The 13,257-nt window shown below is 43.6% G+C and overlaps 1 protein-coding gene across 3 annotated transcripts in view; it reads right to left on the reverse strand.

The window, feature by feature from the left end:
- Window positions 1-434: 434 nt before the first annotated feature.
- The window catches only part of TRPV5 (transient receptor potential cation channel subfamily V member 5), a 34,393-nt gene continuing 21,570 nt past the window's right edge, over window positions 435-13,257 (reverse strand). Inside the window, exons 12-20 of one of the 3 annotated variants that reach the window (XR_013353382.1) lie at window positions 11,864-11,950; window positions 11,690-11,766; window positions 11,273-11,438; window positions 11,008-11,074; window positions 8,820-9,088; window positions 5,354-5,460; window positions 4,280-4,617; window positions 4,051-4,176; window positions 435-3,753 (exon numbers count right to left, since the gene is read on the reverse strand). Coding sequence is in view for 1 of the 3 variants with exons in the window: in XM_077850225.1 (XP_077706351.1) it covers window positions 4,314-4,617; window positions 5,354-5,460; window positions 8,820-9,088; window positions 11,008-11,074; window positions 11,273-11,438; window positions 11,690-11,766; window positions 11,864-11,950 (1,077 nt within the window). In the remaining 2 variants the exon portion in view is untranslated. Of the gene's footprint in view, window positions 4,177-4,279; window positions 4,618-5,353; window positions 5,461-8,819; window positions 9,089-11,007; window positions 11,075-11,272; window positions 11,439-11,689; window positions 11,767-11,863; window positions 11,951-13,257 lie in introns of all 3 variants that reach the window. The other 2 variants (XR_013353381.1, XM_077850225.1) reach the window with 2 other exon arrangements.

A 13,257-nucleotide genomic window follows, 5' to 3' on the forward strand; every position in this document is an offset into this window, starting at 1 on the left:
CAGAATCTTGTCTATTGCCTTGAATGCTTTTTTCAGAGGGTGCCACATACCAGAGGTTCAGTAAGATCTGTTCCAGGGCTTTGCTGTTGGGGTTCTTCCCTCCTTTCCCTCTTCCTTATGATATTCCACATCTCTTCCTCAGCCTCCTCCTCCTTCCCACTCTCTTCTCTCTCTCTCTCTCTCTCTCTCTCTCTCTCTCACACACACACACACACACAGAAGTATATTTAACCTGAAAATTTCCCCAGTAATCACATTTGCATTGGTTTTTATCTTTTTCAAAGTGTTTCTACCCATATTATGTACTTACCTTGATTATTACAACCCCACTAAAAGGCAGGTATTTTTTTTTTTATCACCTTTGACAGATGGAAAAAAACTCAAGCATGGCCAGTGAGAGAGCTTAGAATAAAAACCGGTCAATCATTCATAGATCTAGTTAATGAATATTTATTGCACACTACATTGTACTAGGAATTATGCCAGACCTTGGGAACACAGTGATGAATAAGATAGACACCATCTTTGTCTTTGCGGAGCTTACAGTCTACTAAAGAAAACAGACATTGAAACAAATAAGTACAGATAAGACGCAGGATGCATATACAAAAGAAAATGTAGGTAGCCTGGAAACATAAAGCAGATGGACTCTAACCTAGCCTACGGGCCAGCACCCCCACACAAGTACACACAACCGATGTACGACCATGAGGCTGAGACCAACAAGATGACTGGAAGTCAGCAAGATGGACGGGAGAATGGTGCAGGGAGGTAGAAAGGTCCAGAGATTGTGAAGGCCAAGAAGAGGAAGAACATGGCACTATCCAGGAACTAAGAGAAATCCAGGGCAGTGAAATAAAAGCTTGAGAGAAGAGAGGTGTGGGGAGGCTGGAGGGTTGCCCAGGGTTGGCTTATGGAGGGTTTCCAGAAGACCACACTTGGGACAGGAATCACCTCTTACAAAAAACCCTCCTGGCGTAGTGCGGACAATGGATTAAAGAAGACTGAGACTGCAGGCAAAGAGAGCAGTTAGAAACCTACTCTTGGAACACAGAAGGGTTCTGAGAGGCAGAGACAAATGGAAGATTTTTATATTGGTATGGAACAGTCTTCAAAATGTATTAAGTGAAAAAAAATGTATTAAGTGAAAAAAAGCAAAAATTGGTTTTCTAATAAACTGTACCATTATATGCATTTTTAAGGGGGATACCTACATACATGTGCTTGGGTATACACAGAGTCTTTTTAGAAGGATAAACTTTGATTGATGAATGTCCCTGGAGATAATACCAGAGGGCCCAAGACAGAGGTAGGAAAGCCTTTTTTGCCTGTATATCTTACGTGCTCTTTGAATTCTGTGCTATGTCATGTATTATCTAATCAAAATGAATTCTTTTCAAGGTCAATGTTTTAGGGAACAGAATCCACAAGATTTGAGATTTACTGGATCTCAGAGTTGAAAGAAATGTGTTGAAGATGATGCCCGGATTCTGGCTTAGGCAACTTTGCCTACCATTTGGTCGGGAACTCTGGTGGAGGAGCAGGTTTGGTGAGGAAAAAAAGCTGTTCAGTTTGGGACATGTTGAGTTTGAGGTGCTTGTAAAATATCCAGGTTCAGCTGTCTAATAGATAGGCATCCAAGCTGTTCATGCCTGGAGCTTAGGAGACAGATCTGAACCAAAGATAGGGAGTGGGGAGTCATGAACATGTGCATGTTAATACAACCTGCAGAAGCAAATGAGACTGCCCAGGTGGTGAGAAAAACAGAGAGCCTTGTGGACCAAAAATATTTAAGGGATTTGTGGAAGAGAAGCAGCCAGCGTGGTAGGAGTGTGTGGCACTAAGGTGGTGAGATCACGGTGGTGAGTGGCCGACTACAGTCTGAAGGCTACTGAGAGTTCAAGCAAGATTGAAACTGTTTGGCGAGCTTAGCCAGAGGTAGATAACATGAGAGATGTCAGCAGCATGGAGAGGCAAGGTCAAATCACAATGGGTTGAGGACTCAGTGTGAGGTCAGTAGACAATGGAGGCTTCTCTAAGAAGCTTGGCCCTGAAGAGGGAGTAGAAAAGATAGGGCAATAGCTGGAAGGAGGGAGAAGGGTTGAGGGAGGGTGTTTGCCTTTCCTTTGAAGATGGGAAAGAATAGAGCATGGTTATTTGCTGACCCCCAGGGCTAGCAGAGAGGGAGGGGGTGCGATACACAAATGAGAAGATACACAAAAGAGGATGGTGATGGACATGGGGGTCTGAAGAGAGAGAAAGAAAACTGAATGTGGAACTCAGATGGAAATTTAGCTTTACACAAGAGAGGAAGTGCTTCTATTGTAAGGAAAATAAGAGGAATCGATGACTGAGCACTTTTAGAAACCCTGCCTGTGGTCCAGCGTGTAGAACCCTGTGCCTGTGCATTCCTGTGATCCCTCATTGTTCCACACTTATCTGTGCTTTGTAGGAGTACATGGATGAACCTAGCAGTTTCACAAATCCCACTTACCTCTTGGCTATTCCAGACCACGGTCTTCCTAAACGATATTATGGCTTTTGCGTGAGGGTGTTGATAGGGCTGGGGTGAGGTGCAAAGGACTGGAGACAAGAGGGAGGCTGCCATAAGCCCGGTACTGGGTGCCCTGGACACTGGCTCCCAGTTTCCACCCTGGAGAGAGATGGCCCACCCTGCATTGTTGCTGCGACCCCACAATTCAGCACAGGGGCAGAGGGAGCCAATTCAGGTTGGCTGCTGCAGAAGACGTAGCCAGGAGCCTGCTAGCTCCATGCACAAGGATGATGAGCTGCTAATGAGCCACCTGAGGGACATACCCAGGACAGTCCCATAAAAGAAATGATTGAGCTGTTCAAGCACAGAAAGGCATAATTTACCACACTTATTTAAACATACACCTGAACACACATGAGATACAAACACTTTAGACTGTGAACCTCAACAAGCAAGGATAAGACAACTCAAAAACAACAAAAAACACGATTCAAACATAGCTCAAGCACTTGAATAGCTATTTCTCCAAAAATAAATATACAAAGGGCCAACGAGCGTATGAAAAGATGTTCATTGTCATTCGTCATTGGGAAAATACAAATCAAAACCACAATGAGATACTACTCCATATCCATTAGGATGGCTATTATCGAAAGAAGAAGAAAGAGGAGGAGGGTAGGGAGGAGGAGAAGACGGAGAAAGAAAAGAAAAACAAAAAACAGTGTGGCAATTCCTCAAAAAATTAAATAGTAATTGTCATAAGATCCAGCAATTCCACATCTAGGGATATACCCAAAGGAACTGCAAGCAAGGACTTGAAGAGAATTCTACACCGATGTTCATAGCAGTATTACTCACAATAGCCAGAAGGTGGAAACAACCCGACATCAGGGGATGAATGGATAAATAAAATATGGCCTATCCATACAGTGAAATATTATTTGGCCTTTAAAAGGAATAAAATTCTAATACCTGCTGCAACATGGATGGATTTTGAAAATATTACGCTAAGCGAAATAAAACAGACACACTAGGACTAGTAATGCATGATTCCACTTCCATGAGTCACCTAGAGGAGGCAAATTCATAGACACAAAGTAGCATATTGGTTTTCAGGGGCTGTGCGGAGAAGATAGTGGGGAGTTCATGTTTAAGGAGTACAAGAGTTCCGGTTCCAGATGATGAACTCGTCCTGAAGATGAAGAGTAGTGATGGTGATGCAACAATATAAGTGGACTTAATGTCACTGAATTGTATCCCTGGAAGTGGTTAAAATAGTAAATTTTATGTTATCTGTATTTTAGAATTATTTTAAAAATAAGACAAGGGTAAAGAACATTTCTTCTTGAAGTTTTCTAGTTGGGGTTTGGTTGCTAGGTAAGGAGAGAGTCCTACAGGGGTATAAGGCAAAGGGAAGGGCCACGGACCTTAGTGCCACACCTGGCTCTTCCCACGGTAAGCCTTGTGGGACCAGGCAGGCTTCACAGCTTACTACGTTCTAGTGCCTGTGTGAGGCAGAGAGAGAGATGATTCACATGACAGTCTAGTACCCCTACCTCTTGTCTTTGATGGCCAAGTCCAACTTTGCTTGAAGAGATACCTTCTTTTCTCAAGATGTGGGACTTCCAGGAACCAGGGAGATATGTGGGGCAACAGATGCCCACTGCCCATCTCCAGAAATGCTGATGTGAAGGGTGAGACATGGCCTTTAAGAATTATTCTGTTGAGCCCCTCCCCATGATTAAGAGGCATGAACATTAGATACTGCCCCCCATCTAGGCCCACCTGTTTGCCAGGCCAACAGTAACACGGGTCCTCATCATAAATGATAGATATTGTCCTCTCCATCCCCCTCGCCAAGGTCCAGCCCGAGATTCACATGTCCCAGGGTGTTGCGACGAAGGATCTCCCAGCCCCGGTGGCTGCTGCTGTGGGATGTGGTCCGGGACAGGGAAGGGGTGGGGGGGGCCAGAGAGGCTCTGGCTAGGGTCCCACTTTCAGTCACAGAAACAGAGGGCTGTTTATCAGAAAGCTGCTCTTGTCCATCCTCCTTGTCTGAACCCTTGAAAGCTTCCACGTAGCGAAGCACTCGCAAAGGATTTTGATCATGGTGGTTCTCGACTCTGAGGAGGGCAAAGAGGAAGCGACTCAGTTGAGGTGAAGAGAAAAGGACTGTGATGAGAAGGAGAGGTGGAAAGAATGCATGAAAGAAACATAATCAAGAGGACAGGGGAAGGAAGGGACCAGAGTCCCAGGATCAAATGGAGGGAAATTCAGTAGAATGGAGGGTAACGTGGGATAGAGACCAAAGAGGTAAGCAGTCAGGATTTGGAGGGTAGTGGGGCATGTGTGTGTGTGTGTGTGTGTGTGTGTGTGTGTGAGAGAGAGAGAGAGAGAGAGAGAGAGAGAGAGAGAGAGAGAGATAGTGAACATGAAAGAGAAAATGGAGAGAGGGGGAGAGCCAGGTCAGGAGCTGAAGGTAGAGTATGGAGAAAGTTAGCATCAAGGCAACAATATACTAGAAACGAGGGTCAGGTAGTGAGAAGCCTAGAGCAAGTTGGGTTGCCGATGCCCACATCTGAGCACAGACACATATATGGCCTCACAGATGTTACTGCCCTGATGTACCCAGAGCCTGGCATCAGCTATCAGGGGTCTTGTCATCCTTGTCATCCTCCTTGTTGGCTCCACCCACCTTTCCTAACAGGTTAATGCAGTCTCACTTTATAGAGTGATGTCTTCTTTGGGTCCAGTTGGGGATATTAGGAATGAAAAGGTGTGTAATAGGTGTGGAACTGGCCACCTTACTCCCATGACTTCACACTTGTTGGCAGTTCACACGTACACACGGTCACTCACCGCAGGAACCAGCGGTCCCCCAGCCCATACTGGCACCCGCAGATCCCAGAGCGAGGCCACAGACAGCGAGGCAGCTTCCGCTCCAGCATCACCGTGGTGGCCACCACCTGGGAGGAGTGAGAGGTAGAGGAGACTCAGAAAGTCATGAGGTTTCAGAGAACACTGGAGGCTGCCGACATAGGGAACAAAGAAAAACCTGTCAGATAAGGACACCAGAGACTGGGGAGATGACAGTCCTTTATCCATGCCCTAGCCCATGCCAGGCATCCTGCTACGTGCTTTACTCATCATTCATCGTAAAAGGAGAGAGAATATCCTATGAGTGTTTACAATAAAACTGTGACCCCTACATTACTATTCACATTCATAGAAAATGAGTCACTCCAAACTAATTTCATTTGCTTTTTTAAAGTCAAGCCATAGACTAGCTATCTTGATTTAAATAAAATGATTAAACAGAACCTCTATGATCATGGGGAATGAAGCGATGCTACCAGTGTTGAGGGAATTTGCAGCAAATTAAATACCCATATCCTACAAAGAAAAAGAGTAGGTTAATGACTGTAAACTTGGCAGGGAAAGTTCCAGGGGCACGTCACATGTTCTGTCCTTTGACCAGCCCTCATTAATTACTTAGATGAAACATAGAAGACAAGCTTATCAAATATGCCTGTGACACAAAAGGGGAGGGATATATAAAATGTGAGATGACAGAAGCAATATAAAAATGATCTCACTAGACTGGAATGCTGGTCAAAAACCAATAATGTGAAATTTAAGAGAACCAAATGTGAGGTCCTCTGTTTATGTTTAAACCCAAAGTACCTGTGTAAGTACAGGAAAACAGCAAAGGGGCTTCACGAATGAAGTTGCATAACAAAGATGCAGGGGTTCTAGTTGATCATGACCTTGGTATACGGTATGTCTGCTAAGACACCTGACTCAATTTGAGGTACCATTTATACTTAGTGTCCAAAGCAAGGAAAGGTATGATTTATACTGGATTCCTCAATCCTATTAGGACCACTCTAGTTTTGAAAGGACTATATACGGTCTTGGTTAGTTGGAGGCATTAGTAATGCTTAAAGTAGCCCCATTCCCCATGTCATATTCTTCTTCTCGATTTCTTAGTTGCACCAAGTTCCTGCCAGTGTCAGAGCACTCAATCATTTGTTCCCTTTCCCTATATAGCTCTTCTCCTTCTTTATCTTGAAGAGGGCATTTAAGGGGCTGCTGGGTGGCTCAGTAGGTTAAGTGTCTGCCTCCAGCTCAGGATGCAGATCCAGGGTCCTGGGATCGAGCCCCCCTGCCCCCCATCAGGCTCCCTGCTCATCAGACAGCCTGCTTCTCCCTCTCCTTCTGCTACTGCCCCAGCTTATGTGCTCTCTGTCAAATAAATAAATAAAATATTTTTTGGAAAGGACATTTATGTGTCCTGTTGTGCCATCAGTCAGCCCCTCCACCTTGTTCTGGTAACAGAACCTCTTACACTTAGAGCATAACCCCTTTACCACCCTGTCCATCAGTCAGGGAAGACTGGACTGCACGCAGGCCTGGCTAATTAGCCTAATCTCCCCTAAACTCCACCGCCATCATCACCCCTCTCCAGTCCTTGGCCTTAACCTCAAATTCAGGGATGCACTTATGGCTCAAACCTGTTGCAGTGAAATGGAACTTAGACTGGATTCTCAGAAAAAAGATGCTCTCTGAGGGGGTGCATATGGCACAGCATTAGGAGGCATGCAGAATACAACAGGAAAGGGGCCCTTGGAATTGTGCAGTGCAGTACATTTGCTCCTTCCTTTGGGAATTCGGAGCTTCTAGAAGACATCTCACCAACATGATGGGAGAGACTGACTTAGGAGAATCTGGATAGGAGAGCAGGACAGAGAAACTGATGTCACGTGGGAAATGGAGCTACAGACTCTGGCCAGATATGCCTAGAGCTAGTTTAGTTCTTTAAACTTTCCAGTTATGGGAACCAACATATCCTCCACCCAGTGCCTTTCTTTCAAGTCTGTCTGAGTTTGGTTTTCTGTCCCTGTAACCAGGAGTCTTGATTGATACAACCTCTAACCTTCATCTCTTTCTCTGATTCTTCTTTCCTGGTTAATTCTTACCAATGTTGAGGGACTCATCTTAAATGCCACTCCATCAGGAAAGCATTTCCTGGGATGCCTGGGTGGCCCAGCGGTTGAGCATCTGCCTTCAGCTCAGGTCGTGATCCTGGGGTCCTGGGAATCAAGTCCCACATCGGGCTCCCTGCAGGGAGCCTGCTTTTCCCTCTGCCTATGTCTCTGCCTCTCTGTGTATGCCTCTAATGAATAAATAAATAAAATCTTAAAAAAAAAAAAAAAAGGAAAGCATTTTCTGACTTTCCTATCATGCTCCTCTGTTGTTTCCTGTTCTTAGCATCTTCTACTTCTCTGTGATACTTTTACTACTGTCACTGTACAGGCTTCCGGGAAGTCCACTGTTTAATGGCAGAGTTCCCAAACAGACTGTAGGCTCCATGATGACACAGATGCCATCTGTTGTGTTCATCCCAGCGTTCCCAGCTCCTAGACATTTCCTGACACATTACAGCCTCTAAGTAATCATTTTTAAGTGAATGGAAAGTCTGAGGGGATAAATGATGGCTGTATCCAAAAGTCTGAATGGTGTTCATACAGAAGAGTGTTCTCTGTGTTATATGAGAAGAAAAGACTGGGGCTAAAGAATGGAACTGTAGAAAGATGGCTTTCAGCTCAAAGCAACATGGACATTTGTAGCAACAAAAACTTTTGGAATATGAAAAATCTCTCCTCTTCCCAACCACTCTCCAAATCCATATAATAAGGTCCTAATGAGCATTAAAATAGATATTAAATGACCCTTTGACCAATGAACAATTAATCGATGGGTAGGAGCTCAATTAGAGGACCACTAAAGGTACTTCCAACTCTAAAATTGTATTATCCTCAATGATATAAAGAAAAAATCATAGAGAAACAGGGAAAAACAAATAGAAGGTAAGGTCTACATTAAAAAGTAGAATATGCAGGAGCACCTGGCAGGCTTAATCGGTAAAGCATGAGACTCTTAATCTCAGGGTTGTGAGTTCAAGTCCCATGTTGGGTGTAGAGATTACTTAAAAATAACAAATCTTTTTAAAAATAAATAAATTTAAAAAATAAAAACTAGAATATATAAGATTAAGACAGTTTCTAGTTCTCACTGGACCCAAGGTTGACTGTCAGTCAGATCTACTTTGCCCCTGTCATCAATACCTCCCCTTGAATCTACCCCTATCATACCATTTTACCCTCCTTTTGTCTCTTCTTCTACCCAAATGTTCCTTTGTTGAGGTGACAACCCTACTGGATTATTCTGTGACTCTCCTAAGAGTCGTCTACCATAACATATTCCATTGTGATTTTTCTCTTCATATTCTTCCCCTTAGTAAGACTAACACTAATAAACTCACCTGGGCCCTCCAGAGCTCGTCCCGCTCATGGGCCACCCGCCAGTGTGTGTCACCCATCATGGCGATGAATAGGTTGAGCATAAGCAGTGTGGCGATGATGGTGAAGGCAAAGTAGACAATGCCAAACATGAAGGGCAAGTTCACTTCGTAGTTGGCAGGCCCATCAATGACGGTGAGGAAAAGCTCAAAGGTGCTGAACAGTGCCATAGGATAGTCATAGAATTGCCCCAGATTGGCTGGGTCCTCTGTCTGGAAAATGACATAGAACGCTGCTCCGCCCAAGAGTGGGCATGGAGTTGGGGAAACAGGGAGTTATCACAATAAGCATGGGCCTAGTCATAGCTCCATATACTTACACACTTGCAGACACACATATACGCCCATCAATGTACATATGTACATATGTGACTGTATACATGTAAGTCACATTCTACATTTGGACCTGGCTAACCCTGAGATGTCAAATGACCAAGTTCATCACTCTGGACAATGGTAATACTCAGCCATTTAGCAAAATGTGTATATAAAGTGTGTGTATATATGTATATTATATATATATATACATAAATATATATATATGATTTTTTATATATGTATGCACAAAATAAGTGACCTAACTGCTTTTACAACTTAGAAAATAGAATATTTAAAAGACAATTTGTTACAAGAATGCATAGAATCTTCAACAATTTCAAAGAACCAATATATGAAATGGCTAAAAGAAAAGCACCTTTAAAAAAAAAAATCTCAGTGGCCTCTAGATAACCACCCATCACTCTGAGATTCCCTGGGTGAACTCGGACCATCATGGAGAAGGTTTTCCTGCTCAGTGTGGAGCCTACTAGACAATACTGGGCATTCTGGAACTTTAGTACAGAATTAGAACCTTTAAAAGACTCCTGTCTGTATGGGGAACTGAAATACAAAGTAATCTCAAGAATGGAAATAGTGTCTCTGACAAAGCATTGCTTTTTTATTTACTGAAGCAAAAAGCAAGTGCAACCAAGAAGAGATGGTTTAAGAGATTCTGGGTATAGGACATATACAGAAGGCTACTCTGTCACCATGATCTAATTTTGTAATCGGTAAGTCACAATACCATATACTATATACTATACATATACCATATGCAACATATGCATACTATATAACTACACACACACTATGAGCAGTAATTTATGATCTGTGCAGATGGAGGGGAGGGAGGGAGAAAGAATATATAAGGAATATCCCAAATTGGTGGATTACCATAGTTTTACCCATCCATAGCTCAGATCTTGGGACTTTTTTAGTCTACTGTTCGGTAGGAATCCCTATTAAATGGGAATTCCTCAGATAAGAATAGTGTCCTCTGTACTAAAAGCCATGGTCTTTTAGAGTTGAGGGATCTCAACTGACTAGGACATCCCCCTGTCTTTTGAATGTTTGGTTGCAGACATTAAAGACTGGACTCAAGTTGCCAAATCTTACTCCTCTTCCATCCCCTAGCACTTTTCCCTAAGAACTTTCTCCTACTCATTCACTGCCCTCACCCTCCATCTCTCTCTGGTTGTTATTTTCTGACTGTGCTCCCCTCTCTACCCTGATGCTCCCCTCACCCCACCAGTGGCTTAGGCTGAGACTGAGCCCTGGCTCCCTCTTTCCCCAATCTCTCTTTGTATCTCTTTTTTTCTTCTGTTTTCCTCTCTCATTCTCAAACTCTCCAAAATCTTTTTTAGTACCTCCTCTTTGAATTCTTTCCTTTTCTCCCAACTTCAATCACACGTACAAACAAAAGTGTGTTCCATGTTATTGAATCTCTATGTTTCTTTTTCTGAAGTGTAAACACAGTAATTTTCACTGTCTCTGTTTGCTCACATAGTTTTCTGAGATCCGCAACTGGCCAGTCTTTCCTGTTTAATGGCTCTCCCTCTTGAAAGCTCTTCTTCTATCTCTTCTTTAAAGATCTTGCAGAGTGATTGGATTAGTCAACATGAATGTTATTGGCCCATAAATTCAGAGCACATGGTCTAAGCCAACCTGAGTGACCCTGATCCTATGGATATGAGTGTGCTTTTTGACTCAATTTCCACAGAGGTCCCGGGGCTAGGGAGCAAAACAGAGTACAAATGAGAACTGAGCAAGACTGAGTGAACTTTGAGGAGAACTGGACCCCATGACCTAGTAGAAGAGGGGACAGTGCTCTTACCTGAGGCAAATCCCAGAATAACCACAGCCATCAGCCAGCAAAAACGCATGAGGTCTCCAAAAATCATCTACAGGAAAGGGAAAGGGAGGCAGGGTGGAGTGACCCTTCTCCACCTGCCTCTGTACAGCCAGCCTGCTAGATTGGAGGTCCCCTAGTTCCCCAGGATTCACTCAGAGCAGCGTTTTCCTGTTTGCTTCAATTTCCTCGCTCTGTCTGGAAAGATCCTACAGCTGAAGCCAGAGGAAGATGTGGGGAAAGCACTGACCTTCTGGATCATGATGCTGAAAGGACCAAGCATCTGGAATCCTCGAGCGAAGTACATAACACTGCACCAGCCCAGCACCAGGGCAATGGACATGGGCACCATCTCCCCGTTCATGTTGGAGAGCCGCATCACCATGGTCACTAGCACCATGCAGGCATAGATGATGCTGCAGGCGTGGTGGGGAGGCAGGGAACAAGGAGTGAGAGAGGTAATATTCTTGGTCCCCTCAAGGATGGTGAAAACTTGGGTGGCATCCACTCAGGCTTACTTCTTACACTGAAAGCATGCATATGAACCCACTGGGGAGAAATCCCTGGAGGTGAGAGTCAACTGAGGTCCAAGTCCTGGAGACTAAATGGGAGATCTGGAGTAGTTCTGGCAAGGGAAGGCAGGGGACTGAAAGGAAGGGACACTCACATGATGACATGGAATGGTCCCCCGAGGATAGTCTGTCCAAAATAGCGAGAAGCACCAACCCTAAAGATGTCTGGGATCTGGGAAGAGACCAGTAAAACAAAAAGATGATGTGGACTACAGTTCATCTTGGGAACCCAGTATATGACCTCAGCTTGGACCCTGATTGTACCTCACCTCTAGGAGCAGGATGATCACAGCCCCGGTGATGGTTACCAATTCCCCCACTAGACGGATTTTATCCTGCTGAGTCACATAGGCTTCCTGTAGGGATAAATTCAGGGTAGGAAGTAGTTTTTTGATCGATTGAGAGTCAAATCTTTTTTGGGACAAATGGTCTAAAGCAACTGAAGTTCATCCCAGATAAAGAAAAGCTCTCATTATCACCACCATCACACCCCACCCCCACCATTGTCTTTATTATTGTAGCTAACTCAGTGATCAGGGTATTAGTCTATGTATCCATGGCTTAATATATGTTGTACATGCTAATAACATGAGCCACACCCCCCTAGCTTGTCACTATAATATATATTGTGAGCAGTAGTTTATGCTGTGTGTACCAAGGGGCTGAGATCACATTTCAGAGCATCAACTTAGAAGGCTAAACCAACAGGAAGAGATATTAGTGGTTTGGGATGGTTTCAACTATGCTGAAAGTCCAGCTTTTCCAATCTTATTGTGGTCCTTGGAAGGTAGACTAGACTATAAACATATCACAGAATTCAGATTCCAGAATGGACCCAGAACCAACTAGCTTTAGCAAGACCTTGAATAAGCCACTAAACCTCTTTGGGACTGAGGTCTCTCATCTGTAAAATGGAGACTATAATGCTTTACTTTCCAGTGTTACTATGGAGATTATACTAGATGATGTATCTGGATGTAGTTTATAAACCAGAAAGCACTGTAGATGTATTTATTCATTGTGGTTTTATTATGATTTGGCAACATAGAAAAGGTCAGGACAAAAGGTTAGAGACACTGAATGGATTTTAGTTTTGGACGGGTCCAAAGCTTAAATTTAGTTAAGGAAGTTCCCTGCCTTATCCTCAGCAGTGGGTATAGAAGGTATAGCCCTAAGGTCAAGATAAAAGAAGACCATCCTCCTTGTGTACATGTGATTTTACAGGGAAAGTCTTACAACATTATACATGTGTAGTGATAGAATTCTACAATAATGATTCTTAACATTTTGGGGGTTATGAGTGCATTGAAGAGTATCACTGAGACTGTAGATCCTCTTACCAGAAAACTATGTTCAGATATATATAATCCCCACATGAAATCATACAAATAATTTCAACACATTCAAGTACACTTTAGATTTTGTGGAACTCTCTTCTCTAAGATTACGTTTCTGAGTACTGCACCCAAGAAAAGAATTGGGAGTCCCTAGGGCCACCGAGAAAGTTGATGATCTAAGCTAGGAGGGATGTCATCCCTCATCAGGCATAAGGAATGCTAATCATCTCTGTTCTGCTGATATATTGGAACCTCTAAGAATCCCTCAGCAGGCTACTTCAAGTGTGTAGTCACTGGTCCAGTGAGAGGCATAGCTTTGAAATAGG

This window comes from Canis aureus, chromosome 15, assembly GCF_053574225.1.
Source record: "Canis aureus isolate CA01 chromosome 15, VMU_Caureus_v.1.0, whole genome shotgun sequence".
Taxonomy (NCBI): domain Eukaryota; kingdom Metazoa; phylum Chordata; class Mammalia; order Carnivora; family Canidae; genus Canis; species Canis aureus.